General features: G+C 32.0%; 1 protein-coding gene across 8 annotated transcripts in view; it reads right to left on the bottom strand.

Moving 5' to 3' along the window:
• LOC145261133 (microtubule-associated serine/threonine-protein kinase 3-like) overlaps positions 1-19323 on the bottom strand; it is a 571734-nt gene that overhangs the window by 313832 nt on the left and 238579 nt on the right. For all 8 annotated transcript variants that reach the window (XM_080119401.1, XM_080119402.1, XM_080119400.1 and 5 more), the window contains one exon: positions 9289-9508. In XM_080119401.1, the coding sequence (XP_079975527.1) occupies positions 9289-9508 (220 nt within the window). The remainder of the gene's footprint in view (positions 1-9288; positions 9509-19323) is intronic.

Consider the following 19323-nt stretch of genomic DNA (forward strand, 5'->3'; position numbering starts at 1 on the left):
GAATTGTATTTGACGTTTGGTCCAGTGTTTTTCGGATTGTGACTGACGCTTTGCGACATCGATATGAAATTTGGTCAAATGTTCCAACGCTACTTTCATTCGTCCATTTTTCTTTGTCAGCATTAGCAATTTCAAAACGTTCGCTGAATTTTACAAAACCGTTTTATTCTTTTTTATTTCTTCCTCCAGACAATAAAACGAACAGAAAATAACATAAATCTATAAAAAGTTCATTGTCTAAAGAAAAAAAAAATCAAGTGTATATTTTTCTCCAGAGAAAAAGAAATGCCCGATTTTAGCAGCAAAAACCACAAGTGACAAATTCTTTTTCCAAAAGTATAAAAATTTACCTTTCTAAGTCGCGACGAACCTTTTTTCTTTTTGCAAAAGTACAGCGCTATCTTTGAAAGTCGTGACAAACTTTTTTCTTTTCCGTAATGGTCTGCGTTTTTTTTTTTTAAGTTACCGTTTACCTTTCAGTTGTAAGTGTTATGTTAGATACTTCCTTAGGCTTGATAACATTTGAGTTCGACGTCGTTAGTATTTTTAAAATACTATTTCAACGCGAGTATTTTTTTTTTCAATGTCGTTACTGGTTTCGATTTTAGTATGCTCCTTGTCATCAGTGTTTAGTTTTTTAGAACACTGTTTTTAAACGTGAGTACGTTCTCTGAATTCAATGTCACCAGTGTTATGGCTTGCAATAAACCACAAAGAAAACAGAACACCAGAATAGAGTTTAAACAATGTATTACTGGAACAACATAAAAAGGTTACAACTGAAAAGAGTAGTAAACGTCACTGAGCAGACGAGGGTCGCTCTGGTGTTTAATCCACACCTAGGATCAAAAGGTCTATGGTTTATATAATGGATAGAACAGTCCATTTGGAGGGTGATTTCCCCACAACAATATATAAAGTACATTAAATAGTTAAAACAAAGCGATTTAATAGTTTTCAGGTATGCACTAATATAAAATAATTGCAATTCTTACATCATATTTGGAAAAAAGGACTAGAAGATAAAAGATTAAACTATAAAAAACGATTAGGTCTACTGGCAAGACCTCTATAAAATAAAATGCACTACTGCTCCCACCACATGGAGTGTATGGAAAAAGAAGCCACTATAAATTTATGTTTTGTTTAATCTATATTTATTATAATGTGCAGGGACAAAATATTCAAATATATCATATACACCCTAGTATATATATATATATATATATATATATATATATATATATATATATATATATATATATACAGCTCGCAAATATTAATTGAAACAAATGCTAAAAGAAAGAAAGAAACCATTATTAAGGATGTTCTTTTTCAAATTTTCCATGAATCAAACAATTTTTCTGAATTCTTCAGATAAAAACAATGGAAAATCAAAACTGCGTCATGTATTGATTTACTAGAATCACCTAAAATTTTTAATTTTAAAAGAAAAAGAATTATTAAATATAAGGAGATTCTAACGACGAAGAACTCATCTTCACCCAAATGGGACTATTTAAAACCAGCATTTTTCATCGCAGATAAAATTATGTGATTCACAACTATGCACAAATTATAATGTACAAGAATGAAAATAAATGAGAAAATAATCTATTTTGAAATGGTATGCATGGCACTTTGAGTATCCGGTTTCATCTAGTCGGTCTGCTTTACAGCACATTCATCCTGCATTAGTGATTTAATGCCATGACAAAATACCGATTGTAAACGAGTCATTGTAACTATTTCTTTGCTCACTAAAAAAGAAATTGGGATTTCTTTACTGAAAGAGTAATTAATATCAAAAACAGAACTAGTCTAAATAGTTTTAAAAAAATTATTTACTGATTTTTTGACTATTGTATGAAAGTTATATTGCATAAATAATACTGGAAGATTTTAAAGAAGATATTTAAAAGAATTTAAATTTACTGGAAATAAGCCCCCCCCCCATTTTATTTTAATTTGATAAGATCGTAAAGTTTTTTAACATTTTTTTTTTTTAAATCAAGACTATATAATTTGAAGATTTCATCATCATATTTTTTTGCTGTCATTAAGCTGTTTTGAAAATACTATTTGATTTTTTAAGTTACTTTTAAAATGTTGGTTTTGATTGCTATTTCGTTGCTGTATTTTATATGCAATTTATCTAAAACATGAACTGTTCAATACATTTCCAATCATTTTTCCCAGTTACAATATTGAAGAATACAAGTGAATCTGAAAAATAAAATTTGTACATCTTTTTGTACAAGTTTGAATTTTCTCATGATGTTTCTCAAATAACCAAGCAATACTAACAGAGCATACAGATGACTGTGCATTCTTGGAAATGAACATTTGAGAGGAATGGTTGAACAGAATGTTAATATGACAGTCACCTAATGTCAGTATTTTAATAGTGAAAAAAAAAAACAAACAAAAAAAAAATGGTAAAGTTAAAGTTTGAAAATGTGTTTCACATGAAAGGATTGTCAATCATTTTTTGTATATGTTATGCATTCAGCACCCTATAATTATGTCTGCTGCTGATTTGACAATTAGCTTTATTTTAAATATTGCAATTTTATTATAATTTTATGTTTGAAAAATCAAAATTAAAATTCTTAAAGTTTTGTGCATATTTGCAATTAAAAAAAAAATTTCAAGTAAAAGTGGGTATTAGTTCGAATAAACAAAATCCACAAATTTTTATTACATAGGTGTGTTCATATGAGTATGCATGTCTGTGTGTGTAAATTAGATAAATTTATTGATAACTAGAATCCATAGTAAAGGAAAGCTTGCAGCACATAACAATATATGGCTGGTATATCACTATTTGGTGAGTATATCTTGTATTAAATGAAAATATTTGGAGCATGAATCTTGAAAAGAAAAACTTTTTACACATATTTAGAACTTATAACTGGAAATAAAAAAAGAAAAAGGAAAGAAAAAAGAAAAATGTTTTTTCAATTATGACTAATGTTGACTGAAGTTAAATTGTAGCGGAGAGAAAGAGAAAGAGAGAGAGAGAGAAATTGGTTTGGCTAGTATATTAACTCCAGTTTGGTAATTTAATGCAGAAATGCAATGGCTAGTTTCTATGATTAGTTATATACAATAAATTGAACACAAGCCACTATGTTACCCAAAGCTAGAGGGGGCGCACATTTATTTTTGGTTCCTTAATCTTTTGTTTTAAAAAAAAATGTAATCCCTTCTGTTTATTATATAAGGGAAATATTAATTCTCTGTGTGTGCATAGTTAAGTAAAAGTCAGAAACTGCGTAAGATACACTTATAAACATTACACCATCAGATTCAGTGTGATCAGAACATGGTTCTGGTTAAAAAAAAAATGCTGTAATATCATTTCCTTGGATTAAACAGGGATCAAATAAATACATTAGAGTATAAAAAAATGAAAAAAGAATTACTTTTATTTTTCATTCTTATTGATAGTTGTTTCAAAAACAACTCTGAACTTAGATCAAACAGTAAGCTTCCTTTTTCTTTCTATTATATTGAACAAGGTACCAGAGAGTGGGAGATAAATGTTTTAAAAGATGTTACATATTTAAAAATACAACAAAAAACAAACGTGTTCCCAGAAAATACCAAATAGTTCTGCTAATTTAAAATAAATATGTTGCAGTGTCACATCTTTATCAATTGAATTTTATAGAGGGCAGTTGACTGTATTTAAAATTTTTTCTTAAAATGTCAAACATTTTAATTAAATTGAACATCCTGTTGTAGAATTCAAGCAACCTCAGGCCAAGACTACACTGACAATACACCACATCTCACGATCTCTTCCCACACAAGCATTAAAATCATAGAGAAGCCACAATTTATCATCAACAGGCACAGACTCCTAATCAAGTAGTATGCAAACTGAAAGATCCCATCAATCAAGCTTCATAAGAAAGTTAGCATCTTTGAGATCCCAAATGCCTTATATGTTCAGCATCTCAGTCCGGTTATGTATAGTGTGCCACCTCTTGCATAAACTCCATGATGCATCTGGATAACCTGGGTGTTGTGAAGTGTGTTAGACAAAGGAAAACCAGGTTTGAGTATGTGCAACTATGTTAGTTTTAGTTATAAACATCACACTTAAGTTTGATCATTCGCAACTTTTTGCCAAATCCAAGTCTTTTCTATTTCATTCCAAACAGCCAGTCTTTAAGAGGAGTTGCATTTTTCATTCTCAAATGATCATGAGTCATCTACATAAAAGATCTCTTCCATTCAAAATGATAACATCATTCATCAAGAGGTTGTTTAGTGAATGTTATTATTTTGTGACATCATTTAATGTGACCAAGTATCCTCTATCCATTTTATCAAAATGACATCATCTATTAAAACAGATGAAGGATAGCAAGCAAGATCTTGCAAAGTTTTATTACTGTATAGATATAGACTGTCAATCTCATCTCATCTCTCTTCTCCCTCCTCTCTATTGTATTTGGACTTTTCAAACATTTATGAAACTCTTGTGATGTTTTAATAGACCATTACTTTTCTCTAATGTCACTCTTAATTATTTACATCATCTCATCCCTCTCACCACTTTTATCATTTGCTCTTTAATCATCTTATTCATCTTTCCTCCCATCATTTAAAACATTCATGTGCAAAGTGTGACAAAAAAGCAAAATAACAGCATCAAAGTTTTAGTATTGCATAAAAAAATTATTAATTCATGAATGATGAAGGATTTTCTTTTCATGTCACAACTTAAACTATTGAATTAAATATTTTATCTTACCATTCATAATGTAATGAAGCAGTACGCTCTTCTTGTAACAGAGCGTTGAAAAGCAGCAGCAGCCACATTTAAAGCATATATGCAAATTAGCAAGTGTGCTTGTATTGATGTAGGGGAAGAAAGAGAGAAAAGGAAAAATAAAAATACACCATGTGGTCAAGAGGAGAAACCAAGAGTGTGCTGGGGAAGATTGATGTTTGAAAACGAGGGCAAGAAAGCGCTGGCTTAGGCTGGTGTGAGGTGGCAGAGGGAGACACTTTTAAAAATCACATGTTATACAGCAGAGCATCGTAAAACGTGTGCGAAATCACTTTTGAAAGATAATGAAATGCGTTATTTTGGAAAAAGCATGAATAAATGCATTTCATTTGCACTTTTAAAAGAATTGTGCGTTGGCTTTTTATTTCTTTTCTTTTGCTTGTTTGTCTCAGATAACATGTGGGTTTCAGTGGTTGAAATGTAACATTATGGTTAAAGTGTAACGGCCATGTTACAATAATAACGTTATTGCAAAAATTTATATTTCTACCTAGGCAAGGCTAAAGATAAAATTCCTGATATTGTTAAATAACTGCTAGAATTATCCAAAGTTTTGATACTTTTTTTTTTTTTTTTTTACATAGGCATCACCACTTATCAAGGCCAAGAGGCCACTCAAGGATAAGGGTTAAAGAGTGTACAGTAGACATTGGACAATATAGTAATCATTAGTAATGAAAATTTGATAAATTTGATAACTTATATAGAACGGCTCATCAAGAACTTATTTACGTTAGACTTGAACACAACCATATTGTAGTCAGCCGGAAAGCAGGAAAACGGAAGACAATTCCACAGGCGTGCAGTTCTAAGAAAGAAGCTTTGTTCATGGAATCTACGTTTAGGTTTAGGCACAGATAAAGAGTGGGGGGAATTATTGATAGTGTGTACAGCTAGACGAGTGTTTCTAGTGAAAGTTTGGCGAGGGGGGATCATAGATTGAAGCTCAGTTGAACACCTTCCATGAAAATCACGATACATCAGAGACAAACTCGCAACATCTCTTCTGTGAGATAGAGGTTGCAGGGAGGAGAAAAGGACATCTCCTACGAGGCTACGAAGTCTATTTTGAACTCTATCAAGGCAGGACAAGTCCTTTCTAGCAGCTCCTGCCCAGATGTGGCAACAATATTCCATCCTTGGACGTACCTGGCTCTTATATAGATAGAGAATAGCATCAGCAGTGAGATATTTACCGGATCGATAGAAAGATCCCACCATTTTTCCAGCGGCCTTGGCAACAGATTTGATGTACGTGTTCCATTTAAGATCAGGAGTAAAGGTCAAGCCCAGAAGCTTGTCAAAACTTGAGGCCTCCTAAAGACGAGAGCCATTCATTTCAATTGATGCCAGATGTGGATCAGAATGTTGATGATGTAAAGAGAGAAGCTTGGTTTTAGATGCATTAAAAATAACCAGCCACTCCTTTCCCCATTGTACTACGTGCTCAAGATCAGAAGAGAGAGAATTGGAGAGAACTTGGCCGTTTACTGTCTTAGATGTGCTACCATAAATCGTAGTGTCGTCAGCATAAATGTCTACAAATGATGTAAGGATGTGATTTGGAAGATCATTAATGTAGATCAGGAAAAGAATTGGGCCCAGGATGGACCCCTAAGGGACACCGGCACTAATACTGTGAGCTTCTGATTTTTGCCCCTCAACTACTACTCTTATGAACCTATCAGAAAGAAATGATTTAATAATTAAGACATTTCCAGCTATACCATAGCTAGAGATCTTATGAAGTAAACCTTTATGCCATACCCTATCAAAGGCCTTAGATATATCAAGTGCAATTGCCCTAGAAATGTGGCCTCCGTCGAGAGATTTGCTAATCCTATGAAATATAACTGTAAGCACATCTGCTGTAGATCTAGCAGAACGAAAACCATATTGAGTGTCACTAAGAAGGTTATTTTTGTTGAGATGGTTGATTACTTCTGTATTTAACACAGATTCCAACAACTTACTCATGACGCACAGGAGACTTATTGGCCTGTACTGAAAGGAGAATGAGCGATCACCTGAATTCTTAAATACAGGGAATACTGATGAGATTTTCCAGGGTGATGGGAAGCTATTCTCCTTAAGACAACGTTCAAACAGTTTTGTAAGTATGGGCGCTAGTTCAGGTTGAAGTTTTTTGAGTACTATAATTGGAATACCGTCAGGGCCAGTTGCTTTACTGGAATCAAGGTTTTTGATTAGCTTGGCAACATCACGTACAGATATACGTATATCACATAGTGTGTTTTCAGATACAGGAGGAAATATTGGGGGTTGGCGGCCTTGGTCGCAAAGCGTAAAATTAGCTGCAAAGTTCTTGACAAAGAGTTTGTCTGATGCTGACGAGATTACCTCAGGTTCATTGATGATAGTTGGGATGGAGCACACGCTTCTGTTCAGGATTCTGTTTGCTATTTGCCAAAACTGGTGGGAACCAAGCCGCTGCTCAGCTACTTTGGACTTAACAGATTGAGCATACAACTCTCTTGCGTTCCTTATTACTTTCTTACAATGGTTGCTGGCAGTCCTGAAAGCGGCTTTAGTTTCCATACATCTATTACGTTGGAAGCATTGGAAAAAGTGATTTCTGTGCGCAATGGCAGCAGCACATTCTGGAGAGAACCATGGCTGGCTGTTAGGTTTTTGCTGAAGGTATGAAACGGTCAATACCTACAATTAACCATTGCGTCAGGTCTAATACTATAGAGGACACATCCTTTTTAAACACTTACTTCTGACATTTACAACAACACGTCTTTTTAAGTACACTATATACATTATGTTTGATATCCAGCCACATAAAATTGTTACAAAATTTAAAAAAATTACTTTACAATTTTTTTCGCTCTTTTTTTTTTTTTGCTTCATGTCTTCCAGTTATTCACTCAGTTCTTTGATTCCGTCTTCTTTTCTTCTGACCAGATTTTTAACCTAAGTGTTGGTGCACGCTAACAGGATTGACCTCATCCCTTCTACCGCACCATGTTCAGTTCTCTTTACATTCTCTACCTCACAATTTCTCATTCTTTCTCTTGCTTTCCATCTAGTTTAAAGACCTGTAACTTGTGTGATTACACACACTTCTTTAAGTTCACAAAAAGGTTTATATAGTAGCTCAATAGTGTATAATACAAAGATATTAAATTAACATGATCAAAAAACACTTTAGTCCCAAACAATTGTTTCTGCCCATTTTTGTAAATATACACATTTATGGCATACAAAATTTACCAAAAAATTTATGAAGAGGCTTCATCAGTGCTTAATATGCAAACGTTTTATAAATAAAGGTACTTATGCAGAGAATGACCTGCTTTTCCGTGAATGTTGCCTTGGCATGTTCTGCCAGCTTACAAGAAAAGGAAGGTAAATTAATTTTTATCTTACATGTAAATATTGCCACATTTTTAAAAAGTCAAATTTAAACATTTTAAGAGAAAAAATATTGTGGCCTTAATGTCTTTTTTTGTGAAATCTTAAACGCAAAAAACAGAGTCTAAGCAATGTTTCCTTTTTGAGTTGAGTAATAAAAAGAAAGGAAAGAAATATATAATTAAATATATTTTTTATTAAATGAATATTTGTCGTATCTTTTATTTTTTTAGCTAAACTCTGGTGTGTTATGAATTGATGAAGCTTTTTTATGAGTGGTAAATGTGTATGTTTATATTAACAAAAATGGCAAAAACGATTATTTAGGAATAATTAACACACCCACACACATATATATATATATATATATATATATATATATATATATATATATGGTCCAGCCTGAACAATCAAAAAGTAAAAAAGAAACAGTGCTCTTTGACCAGAACAACGTAGTTGAACTTCATTACGCAGGATACTCTTATAACTGACAACAACAGGGGACTTCTCCGACACAAGATACTTTCTTGATGTAATGTGCACAGCAATTTGGCTGCCAAATGCATTCTGTTTGACTTCTACTTCTTTTTTTATAGCTCACAACACATGTTGGTGACATATGATCCACATCCATCAATATCATACTTCCATCATGCATTTGTTTTCTTTCAAATTGAAACTGCACACCAGACTCTCATGTCAAGGAGAAGGTAAACATTTTCATGGTTTTTGCTTCATTGCTATTAGATTTAAGCCTCACTGTAAGTTTTTCACGTTTAAAAAATTACATGATTAGATCAACTCATAGTTTGTGAGTGTACTTAAAGATACAATGCTAGTCGGCAACATATGTGGCAAGTGAGTTTATTATTATACAGTTTTTTTTTAGTATCGAAAGAAATATCAAATATTGTTTTATGTTCTAGCATTCTATTTAAATTAAAATTCTTGTATTGTACCCAACTCTATTCCTTACTACAGCCAAATTGCTAACAAACATTTGGGGGGGGGCGGGTATTGAACAAAAGTGCTGCTTCAAAATGATATCAAGATAATTGAAGATAATTTGCTGATAAGTAAAACTAAAAATATTCACTTACTTGTCAGGTGGCTTCCAGGTAAACATGGATGGCTTCCTGTACTGCAGGTGGGCGTGAGTGGTGTTCCATCTCTGGCTTTCTGACGGGTTTCTTCTGATAATGTTCTTTGTAACCTGCGATAGCTGTAATGCAACGCCATCGGCAAATCATCTCTAGATCTTCTGTGTAAAGTTGAAGGTGATGGTAAAGGAGAAAGAGATGAAGGAGTTCCATAGTCAGACTGAAATGAAAAAAAAATGCAATAAAATAGGATTTCATATATATATATATATATATATATATCCAATAAGAAATATTAAAACAGATAATAAAAGATAAAAAATGTAAAGGTTACAAAAAATAATTTCGCTAACATGTTTAGCAGTTAACAGCAGCATGTAGCTATGTACATTCATGAGGAGAATTCATGTAAATTATTCTTTATTTCATTCGATTCATGTCAGAGTAGGTTTTCCTCATTTGAATCAAATATATTTGCATACCATCGGCAGAGTTATATTTTACAGTGAACAGACTTGCTAATATTATTAATTTTCCCCAAAGTATATTTAGCATATATTATGTTGTTACCAGGAGTCAGAAAATTCATTACTTTAGGAGTTGGACTTCACAGCCCCATTTTCATCAACATAGTGATCATTGGCTGTGGAAATTGAGTAGAATTTGATTATTTAAGGATGCAGGAGATCAAGAACTTGTTTACATTGAACTTGAAAACAACCATGTTGGGGAGCAGGGTGGTGGAACAGAGTTCCCTAAACAGGCAGTTCTAAGAAAGGAGCTTTGTTCATGGAGTTTGCGTTTAGATTTAGACACAGATAGAGAGTAGGGGAAATTGTTGGTAGTGGTTGTAGCTAGAGGAGTGCTTTTTGTAAAAGTTTGGCATGTTTGGGGGAACACAGATTGAAGCTCAGATGAGCACCTGCCATGAAAATAAGGACAGAGCAGAAACAGGCTGACAACATCTCTTTTGTGGGAAAGCGGTTGCAGAAAGGAGAAAAGAGTATCACCTACTAGGTTTTGACAGCGATTTCAAACTGTCAACGCAGGATAGAGTACTCTGAGCAGCTCCTGCCTGGATGTGGCAACAATACTCCATTTTAGGGCATATTTGACTATTATACAAGTGGAGGATTCTGCTAGCAGTGAGATATCTTCTGGAGTGCTAGAATGATGCAACCATTATAGAAAGACTTGTTTCTATTTGTAACATTCAAAATTGGCAGTAATTTGGGAAATAAGGATAGCTGCCAGATATAAATGATTGAGGAGTATTATTGACAAGATGTTGCATGGTAGGAACTAGAAACCTCATTGGTTAAGTTTAGTCATATGATTAGATAGAGTAGTAATACATATTAAAAAATTGAAATTGCTTAAAATATTTCAAAAATGTTATGCATAGAAAAAACTTGATGTGAGAAAAGAATCTTTTTTTTAATTTTTTAAATCTGACTAAAAATAAGGACGTTATGACTATTTTTCTATCTTGCATGTTTGGATATTTTTTCTCTTTAAGACCATATGCATTTTGCCACAGTTTTTACACTACTTTTCCTGTAAAAATACTATATCAGTATATCCAAATAAGTTTCAATAAAGTTCAAATTTTTCACACAAAATCTAAAGTAATCTTGGAATTTTCCTTTGGTTACTCTGAGTTTACTAGGAGAAATTATCAGTTAAGTCCAACTGAAATATATTAGAACATTAAAACGAGTTTTCTTCAAATACATTTGCTTCATTTCATAAAACAAAATAAAATTAAACAAAGAATGTTGCAGAGAAGAATTTATTTTAAAAATGTTTAAGTATTTAAATAATCATATTTATTGATATTTTTAAAATTTCAAATAATCTTATACAAAGAAATTTTATTGTCAATCAAAATTTTCAAATATATTACAGAATTTGTGTAATTTTGAAATATCAGAGATCTTAATTACTCTCAGAAATGGTAAATAATTATAGCCTTAGCATGATATTATAGATTTATGATTTCGCTAATGTTTTAAAATATCAATTAAAACATAAGCAATAACAATAATAAATAAATAAATGAACATTATCAACAGCATGAGAAATTATTTTAATAATCCCAAAGAATTTATTTTGTTTTAACTACATACTAGCCGTTCTGCCCGGCTTTGCTCAAACCCTATGTACTGTTCATAACTTTATGTGCATATGTATATATTAAAAAGTGTGAATATGTATGGTAATACCTTTCTATATAATAGGCTTCCTTAACTACCATAGAGAAAAGTTGGTAGAGACTGCAGACGTCAAATTTTTTTTTTATTCTGACCCCAATTTTGACCCCTTAAAATTTATTGTTTTGGGCTCAAATTAAATCAAATTAAGTCCAACATAAACTAATTCCTGATGAACTGCTCCCTTAAGTAGCAGACACTTTATCCAATCTCCAATACTAACGATTACTATGATACTATCCCATTGATTACTGTACACGCAATAACCCTTATCCCCGAGTGGCTTCCGGGCCTTGATAAGTGGTGATTACCATGTAAAAAAAATAAAAAATAAAATAAAATGTCCAAGTAACCTACATCTAAATTTTCAAGTGTTAAACCCAAAATTGGCGGAGGAGTTTGGTAGAGTCTGCAAAGGTCAACTTTATAAACTTTGCCCTCTTGCCAGCCAAATTTTTGCCCAAAAACTGATTAAAAAACTTACTGCATATCTGAATACCAGTTATGTATAAATTTAAAATGTTTAAAAGGTAAAATCTTTTGAACTTTGACCCCTTGGAAGTCAAATTTTCAGCTAAAAAAATGATTAAAAAGCTTGCCCTATGTCTGAATACACTTTATGTAAAATTTCAAATGTTTAGACCAAAAATTGGCAGAGTAATTTAGTAGAGACTGCAGATGTGACTTTTTTAAAAACTTTGACCCCAATTATGACCCCTTAACATTATTGTTTTGGGCTCAAATCAAATTACAAAGTTAGATCCATGTCCAAGTAACCTATATCTAAAATTTCAAGTGTTTAGACCCAAAATTCACGGAGGAGTTTGGTAGAGTTCTCAAAGGCCAAATCGTTGAACTTTGAGCCCTTTTAACCAAATTTCTGGCCGAAAACCGATTACAAAGATTTTCCCAAATCTCAATACCCCTTATGTCAAATCTCGAGTCTGTAAACCGAAAATTGACAGAGTTATTTGATAGGGAAGTGTACACAGACAGACAGACACAGACATTTTCACTTTTATAGATATAGATTGACATTAAAATATTTCGTAGAATTCAGGCCTGTGTGGCCCATAATTCTAGTTAAAGAAAAAAGAAATTTGTTTCAATTTAGTAAAGCCATATCTTTTTTACAAAAACGTTAATAAATGTAGTGCAAACATGTTTAAGAACACCACCATTGGTTTATTACTTGACCTCAAATTGGAAATGTTATTTTTAACTTTTCTTTCAAGGTAAAAATTATAAACAATATTTGAAATCATTTTTCATAAGAAACAGCAATTTATCTTCACACAGGCAACACCAGTGAATACTGATAGTTATTAAATAATTTATTACCTTTTATTTCAAAAGTACTTTCAAAGTAATGATTTACAGTGCACAATGCTCACGTGTTGAACTTAAAGATAAATAAAAACTATTTAGCCTCCTTGCACCTTCCCAAGATAACCAAAAGCAGGAAAAAATTGTTTTCAGAATTTCATCCAATTGTGAGAGAAAGCATCAAAAAGGAATAGACTGATACTAAAGGGTGGGTGGAGGGGGGCATATATTACTTGGCAGCCAGTGTACAACAGCTGAAATGTTGTGAACATAACCAAGATGAGAATTCAGATATGAAGAAAATATATTTGGACGTTCAGAAATTTTGTTACCTTGGTGATAACATTGGAGCACAGGAAGCTGGCATTAATGTGTTTGCAAGCATGGATAGAGTAAGTTCATGGAACTTCTGCCACTAATAACCAGCAGAGCATTATCACTATGAACTAAGAGAAGAGTCTATTGGCCATGTGTACAAAGTGTGATGTATGGAAGTGAAACCTGGTTAATGAGGGTTGAGGCTAATGAGTTGCTCGGAGAGAAACAACATGCGAATGATATGATGAATATATAATACGAGTCTTAAAGACATACTTTAATCTAAATATAGGGAGATGTGTGCAGAACAGGAAACTTTGATGGTATGACGATATTGAAGGAATGGCTTAATAGATGCAAAACAGTTGAAGTAACAAGTTTAGTTCATAGGTGATGGCCAAGGAAAACATGTGAGAAAGTGATAAGAATGTTAGGTTAGTTTTGAAGTCAATTTCTAAAAGTCATCCAGTAGATGCGTGCATGTCAAACAGGTTTTAAATTGAGTATGATGAGGAGTACAAGTGACTGAAAAATGTAAATAAAAGATTCTTATAACTTTTAAATACTCTTCTTATTCCTCCAGTTACTCTGAATCATAACAGCTGTCCTTTATTCTTTGAGTCATACTAACCTGAATGAAGTGTGAAGAAAAAACACATACTTGAGCTGCACAAATCAAACCTACACTGCAATGAATATGCTATTTTAATCTCAATTGTGACATATTAAACAAAATTTTTTTAATTTAAGCAAGCATATGAACAGCGACTCTTCTTCGATGCAATTATCCACTTAATCCATTTGCATGTTTATGACAACAAAGCTATTTTAAACTGAAGCATGATGGACCAACATTTAATAAAAATGCATGATGAACCAACATTTAATAAAAATGCATGATGGACCAACATTTAATAAAAATGCATGATGGACCAACATTTAATAAAAATGCATGATGGACCAACATTTAATAAAAATGCATGATGAACCAACATTTAATAAAAATGCATGAGCACATCTTAAAGAGAAAAGGAAAAACACTTCTTTAACGAAAATGGTCTAATTTCAGTGGAAACAATCAGTAAAATTACGAATAAACCTACGGTCAATGCACAAGTGTTGTCTTTTTTACAAGCAAAAGACATAAAAAGGATAAAAAGAACAAGCGGGTGATACAAATAAGAGACACAATCAGAGCTAGACGAAAGAAATAACAAATGAGAATTGTGCATTCAGAAGATTCATGTTGTGTTAATTAAAAACCTCAACACTTGGTCATGTCATTCTATTTGGACCGAAGATAATCTTCCATTAACTAATATACTGAGCATGCTAAGGTTCACTAATTTGCATATTGCTATGCAAAAATAAATCTTACTATTCAATGATTGTTTGATTAGAGTTCTAATTACAAGTATTTTTTATACAGGGTGACCCCCCCCCCAAAAAAAAAACAAAAACAAAAAACAAAAGCTAAATGGAGGCCATCTAGAACATATACTGTAGAACGGGGGAAAAAGGGCCAAAGACCCTAGTGTTTGATGTGATGTTTTGAATATAATAAACTAGTTATGACCAAAGTTTCATTTCATTCAGACAAAACACTAAGAAACAGGGCCTAGTTAGAATTGGGGCCCGTTTTTTGGGGTCACCCTGTTTTTAGGTTAATTTATTTCTAGGGTTGCAATCCAATTCTATGATACAATTATAAACTAAAATCAAAGATTCTACCCCAAACATTCATACCATATCCAAGGAAACAAGTCCTACATAGACATACATGCACAAATTTACTTTATTACAAAATTTAATTCCACCATAATGCATTTTAGATAAGTTGTACACATATCAGCCATATTATTCCTGTGTTAAATTGTAAATTGAATACAAACTTTTTGCTTCAAACACACAAAGGCCAAACAAACAAATCAGTGAGGACCCTCCCTATAATTTTTTACAAATATTTCTTCATATTGTCAATACAAGTTTAGCATTTTGGATAAAAAAAAAACGTTTTTTCTGGTTCTTTTCAGTTAATTTACTTTGCAATTCTCGATTTCATTAATTTTTCTGAGTAACAAAACCAATAAAAAAGGGTCACAACCAGATAAATCAGTGTATATATTTGACAAGAACATAAAAAAGTCACCACATAACTGATGTAATTAATCATCAGTGTAAGAAATATGAAGTTGAAACTATGATTGTAATCTTCTGTCTAATAAAACCATAATGTTCTGCATTTAGTTGGATGCACTGCGGCATCTGCTGTCGCTATAAAGTTGAAGTTGGAGTTATCTCTCTGAATGCAAGCCTGGGCGAATTATAAGGAGACCTAGGTTTGCACAGTTACAAGGGTCGCCCTCTCGGCATTGCAGACAAAGCCTGATTAAAAGGCAAGCCAATACGGTTGGAGCTAGTGCAGTTGCAGAAAAGGTACTGCAGTATTTAACCACCCGGCTATTTGGACTTCAAACCTAATTTTTTGTTAAGGTTTAAAAGCTCAAACTAGAAAAACTAAAAATCGCTAGGTTTTAACAATGAAAAGAAAAATCATTTATTATAATGAATCATTTTTTTTGTTGTTGTTTTTATGTTATAGGCTACACAACTATGGATCACTCAACGAAAATTTGGCAAGAGACTCCATTAAGATGTGGGTGTATCATAGGGCTTTAAAAATGTTCTATTACAAAAGACATTTATAAGCTTTAAAATAATTTGGCAGAATTACACTAAAGTTGGCATGAAGAAATGATGGATGTATCGCAAACGGTTAAAATACTACTACTACCTCTTATAATTACTCATAATCTTGAGTTAGTATACTACTAAAAAATTTCCAAATCTTTTCATAAATATTTGGAAATTTCAGCTTCTAGAAAAGTGTAGAAAGTAACAAGCATAGTAACAGAGTTTTAGTAGCATAATAATAGACCCTCCTGGTTTATATAGTATATGTGCATTCACACACAAATGGTCGAGGTCATCTAGGTTTTGATTGATGACTTTATAATATCATAAAGCATCTTTTCTTGATGTCTTCCATAGTTTCCTTAATGAATGACGTCACAAACTGATAGCATCCACGATCTTTCTGGTGGTTTCCATCTATTTTAATGGATGTGCATGGAGATAAAATCCATAAATTTTAATAATATAAAATAAATATAGATCAGCAACAACTAGTAGTTATAGATTCTGCTGCTTTCAAACATACACAAATGTTTATGAAACTCTTGTGATATCATGATAGACCCTTTCTTTCTTTCTTTCCCTATTTCTCTATTACTTCCATTATTCATCCTTTTTTCTCACCATTTAAAATATTGTAGATTGTAGACTGCTTAAGACATGGAGGGAATTAGTTGATGACGACCTGATCTGGGCAAATAGTACAAGCAAAATGGCAATAGACTAAAAGGTTAAAAGCTATCATGAAACATCTAACTTCAAATTTGATGAAAAATGGAAAATAAAAATAATGTACAAATAAAAATATGTGCATAGTAGCAAGCAAGATAAAAGGTTTTAGTAGATTGTAACTTTTCATATACTTTTTCACTTTTCAATAAAAATGTTGAAAAGAAAACAAAAACAAGTTTGCATTCAAACAAGTGAATTAAGATAAAAAAATTAAATTAAAATGAAACGTTTTAGATTTTATGTGAATAAACTAACTTAATCCTATATTTTTAATTTGATCTTAATTTTACTGTCATTTCATACATTAGCCAGAAAGTTGCACCTTCGGAAAAAATTTTTTTTAAAAGCTCTCCAAAAAAACGTGTTAGATTCTGTTGAATAAACCTAATCAAGCTAGTTCTATCTTCACTGTATTTCAGCACCATATTATTATGTGGAGAAGGAAGAAGTTGCTAACTACGTAATTCTAATTAAATAAGAATTGTAATTTAACTCGTACCGTGACTTGGAGTACACTTCTTTTTTTTTTTTCTGAAAGGTTAAGTTTTTGTCAAGGACACTATTTGCAATGTTAATCTATTTTAATGCATCTAAGCATTCCTATAAGAGGTTCACTTGGTTGGTCATGCTTTAATTTAAGGTAGCATTTTCATTGGTTTATCATGCTAACATTTGAAATAAATATAAAAGACAAAGGAAAATGCCAAATTTAAATAGTAATTTCATTGATAAATGTACAGACTGAATTCATGCATCAAATTCTAGATAAGAGGCGTCATTTGTTGGTTGATTGGCTAAGCTCGATTTTGAAATAGCAATTTCTTTGATCTGTCACATTCAAGTTTGAAATAGTATTTTCAATGCTAGACATGCAGATTGAACGTATTAATTTTATTTTAGATGCATCTAAGCATCTTTATATAGGTTTTCTAATCATCAGTTGTGCTGCCATACTGTGAGCCTGAACCTAGATTGAACAAAGAAAGTATCTACACTAGCCTATTCCTTGCCATAAGAGGTTCATCTTTGTCTAGCGTGTAGTTAGAAAATTAATTAAATGTATAAATTATAGCAAGGACCAAACACAAAATTTAGAAGAAACAGAACAACTGGTTATTACACTGCAATAAGCAAAGTCATCTCAATAAGAAAAAGGTGAACCCATGAATTATCTGTATTCCCATTGGTTAAAAATAGGCACCGCCAAAACTGGGCGGGGGGGGGGGTCAGGTCAGTACTTTTTGACGGACCGTCTTTTTAAAAATCTACCTAAAATCAGGTAATTATCCGATCAATACGAAATTTTCAGCGATTATTAGAAGAATGAACTTTATAACAGTGTACTTATTTTTCGTAAACGATATTTATATATATATATTTTTTTGCTTACAAAACCCTCCCTTGTTTTGAAGTAGGAACAAATATGCTTAAAATAATCATCTGAAACTAAACAAAACATATTGTGTTGTTGTAATGGACAGAATTATAGATTTAAAACAAAAAAATAAAAATTGTTTGCATACCTTATTTTGACGTCTGAATATCAGAACTTCGATTGTGTTTAATTATCCCGCTTTTGAGTTTTGAAGTGTGAAATTCGGTGAATATGTTAAGTAAAATAATTAATGTAAGTTAAGCAAAACAAAAAAAAATTTTTTTTTAATATTTATACGAAAAAAGCCATTTTAAAATCTTTGATAAATAAATTAACAATTTTTTTTTAGCGAGCCGAATAATGCATGACCATTATTAAACAGGGCATGCTTTGAATAATCGATACAAAAAAAAAAAATTCGATAAATATTGTGCCCTTTGTGTTAAAAATAGCATCATTTTTTTCGATCCCGTTTGAAAACGTTTGCCGCCTTTCGACTACGGTGGACCAAAAAACGCGCTGAAATAATTTGTTTTTATTCTACTTTAAATTGCCCCCCCCCATTTTGGGGAGCCTGGCCCCCACACACATACACATTAAAAACCAAACTCATACAAATGGTCACCCATCTGGTACTGGCCAGCCTCAGCTTAATAATACATTGAAATTTTCGTCACTGAAAAATAAGTTTTTTTGGCCTGTTTGGTCTTCCATAGTTTTCTTCTAATCAAACGCAAACGTAAACAGAGTCGATCTAGACTCTACATCGACGCGAAATATCTGGTTACCTATATGAATAAGTGGAATTATTTGAAATTCAGGTACTTATATTATAATATTTTTGCATATTCTCTTAGAAAATCATCCTAAATCTTAGTTAGACAATAAATAAATAAATAAATTATTTCAAAAACCTTTTTTTTTTAAATATTTAAGTACGTTTTTTGTGCAAGACAAAAAATGTCAATTGTTAACTTTTTGGGAAAATTTAACATTTAAAATTTAATTAAAAATAGTAGAAAAAGTTTTACATTATTCTGTTTTCTATATAAAAAAATTCGGGGTTTTATCTTTCTGGAAAAAAAAGTTACTCAGAAATAATGGATTTTAATAAATGTAATTTAGTTTTAAAAAACAACAACAACTTGATTTTGCGGCCATTTTTGGCGGTGCCTAGTTAAAAAGAATTGTGATTATTTAATGGTTGAAATCTGCTGACTTGGGACTTGCAGCAAAGGAAGAATAAAGGAGAGAAGTGGGAGAAAAGGTCTAGTAATTGTGAACCACATTATTTTATTGATTGTGGTAACGTCCATTTTTATTTCTATATTTATCCATAAAATTGAGTTTTAATTGTGCCATTTAAGTTTGAGTCTA

The sequence above is a fragment of the Euprymna scolopes genome, chromosome 37, assembly GCF_053919585.1.
Source record: "Euprymna scolopes isolate OS-2025 chromosome 37, ASM5391958v1, whole genome shotgun sequence".
NCBI lineage: Eukaryota > Metazoa > Mollusca > Cephalopoda > Sepiida > Sepiolidae > Euprymna > Euprymna scolopes.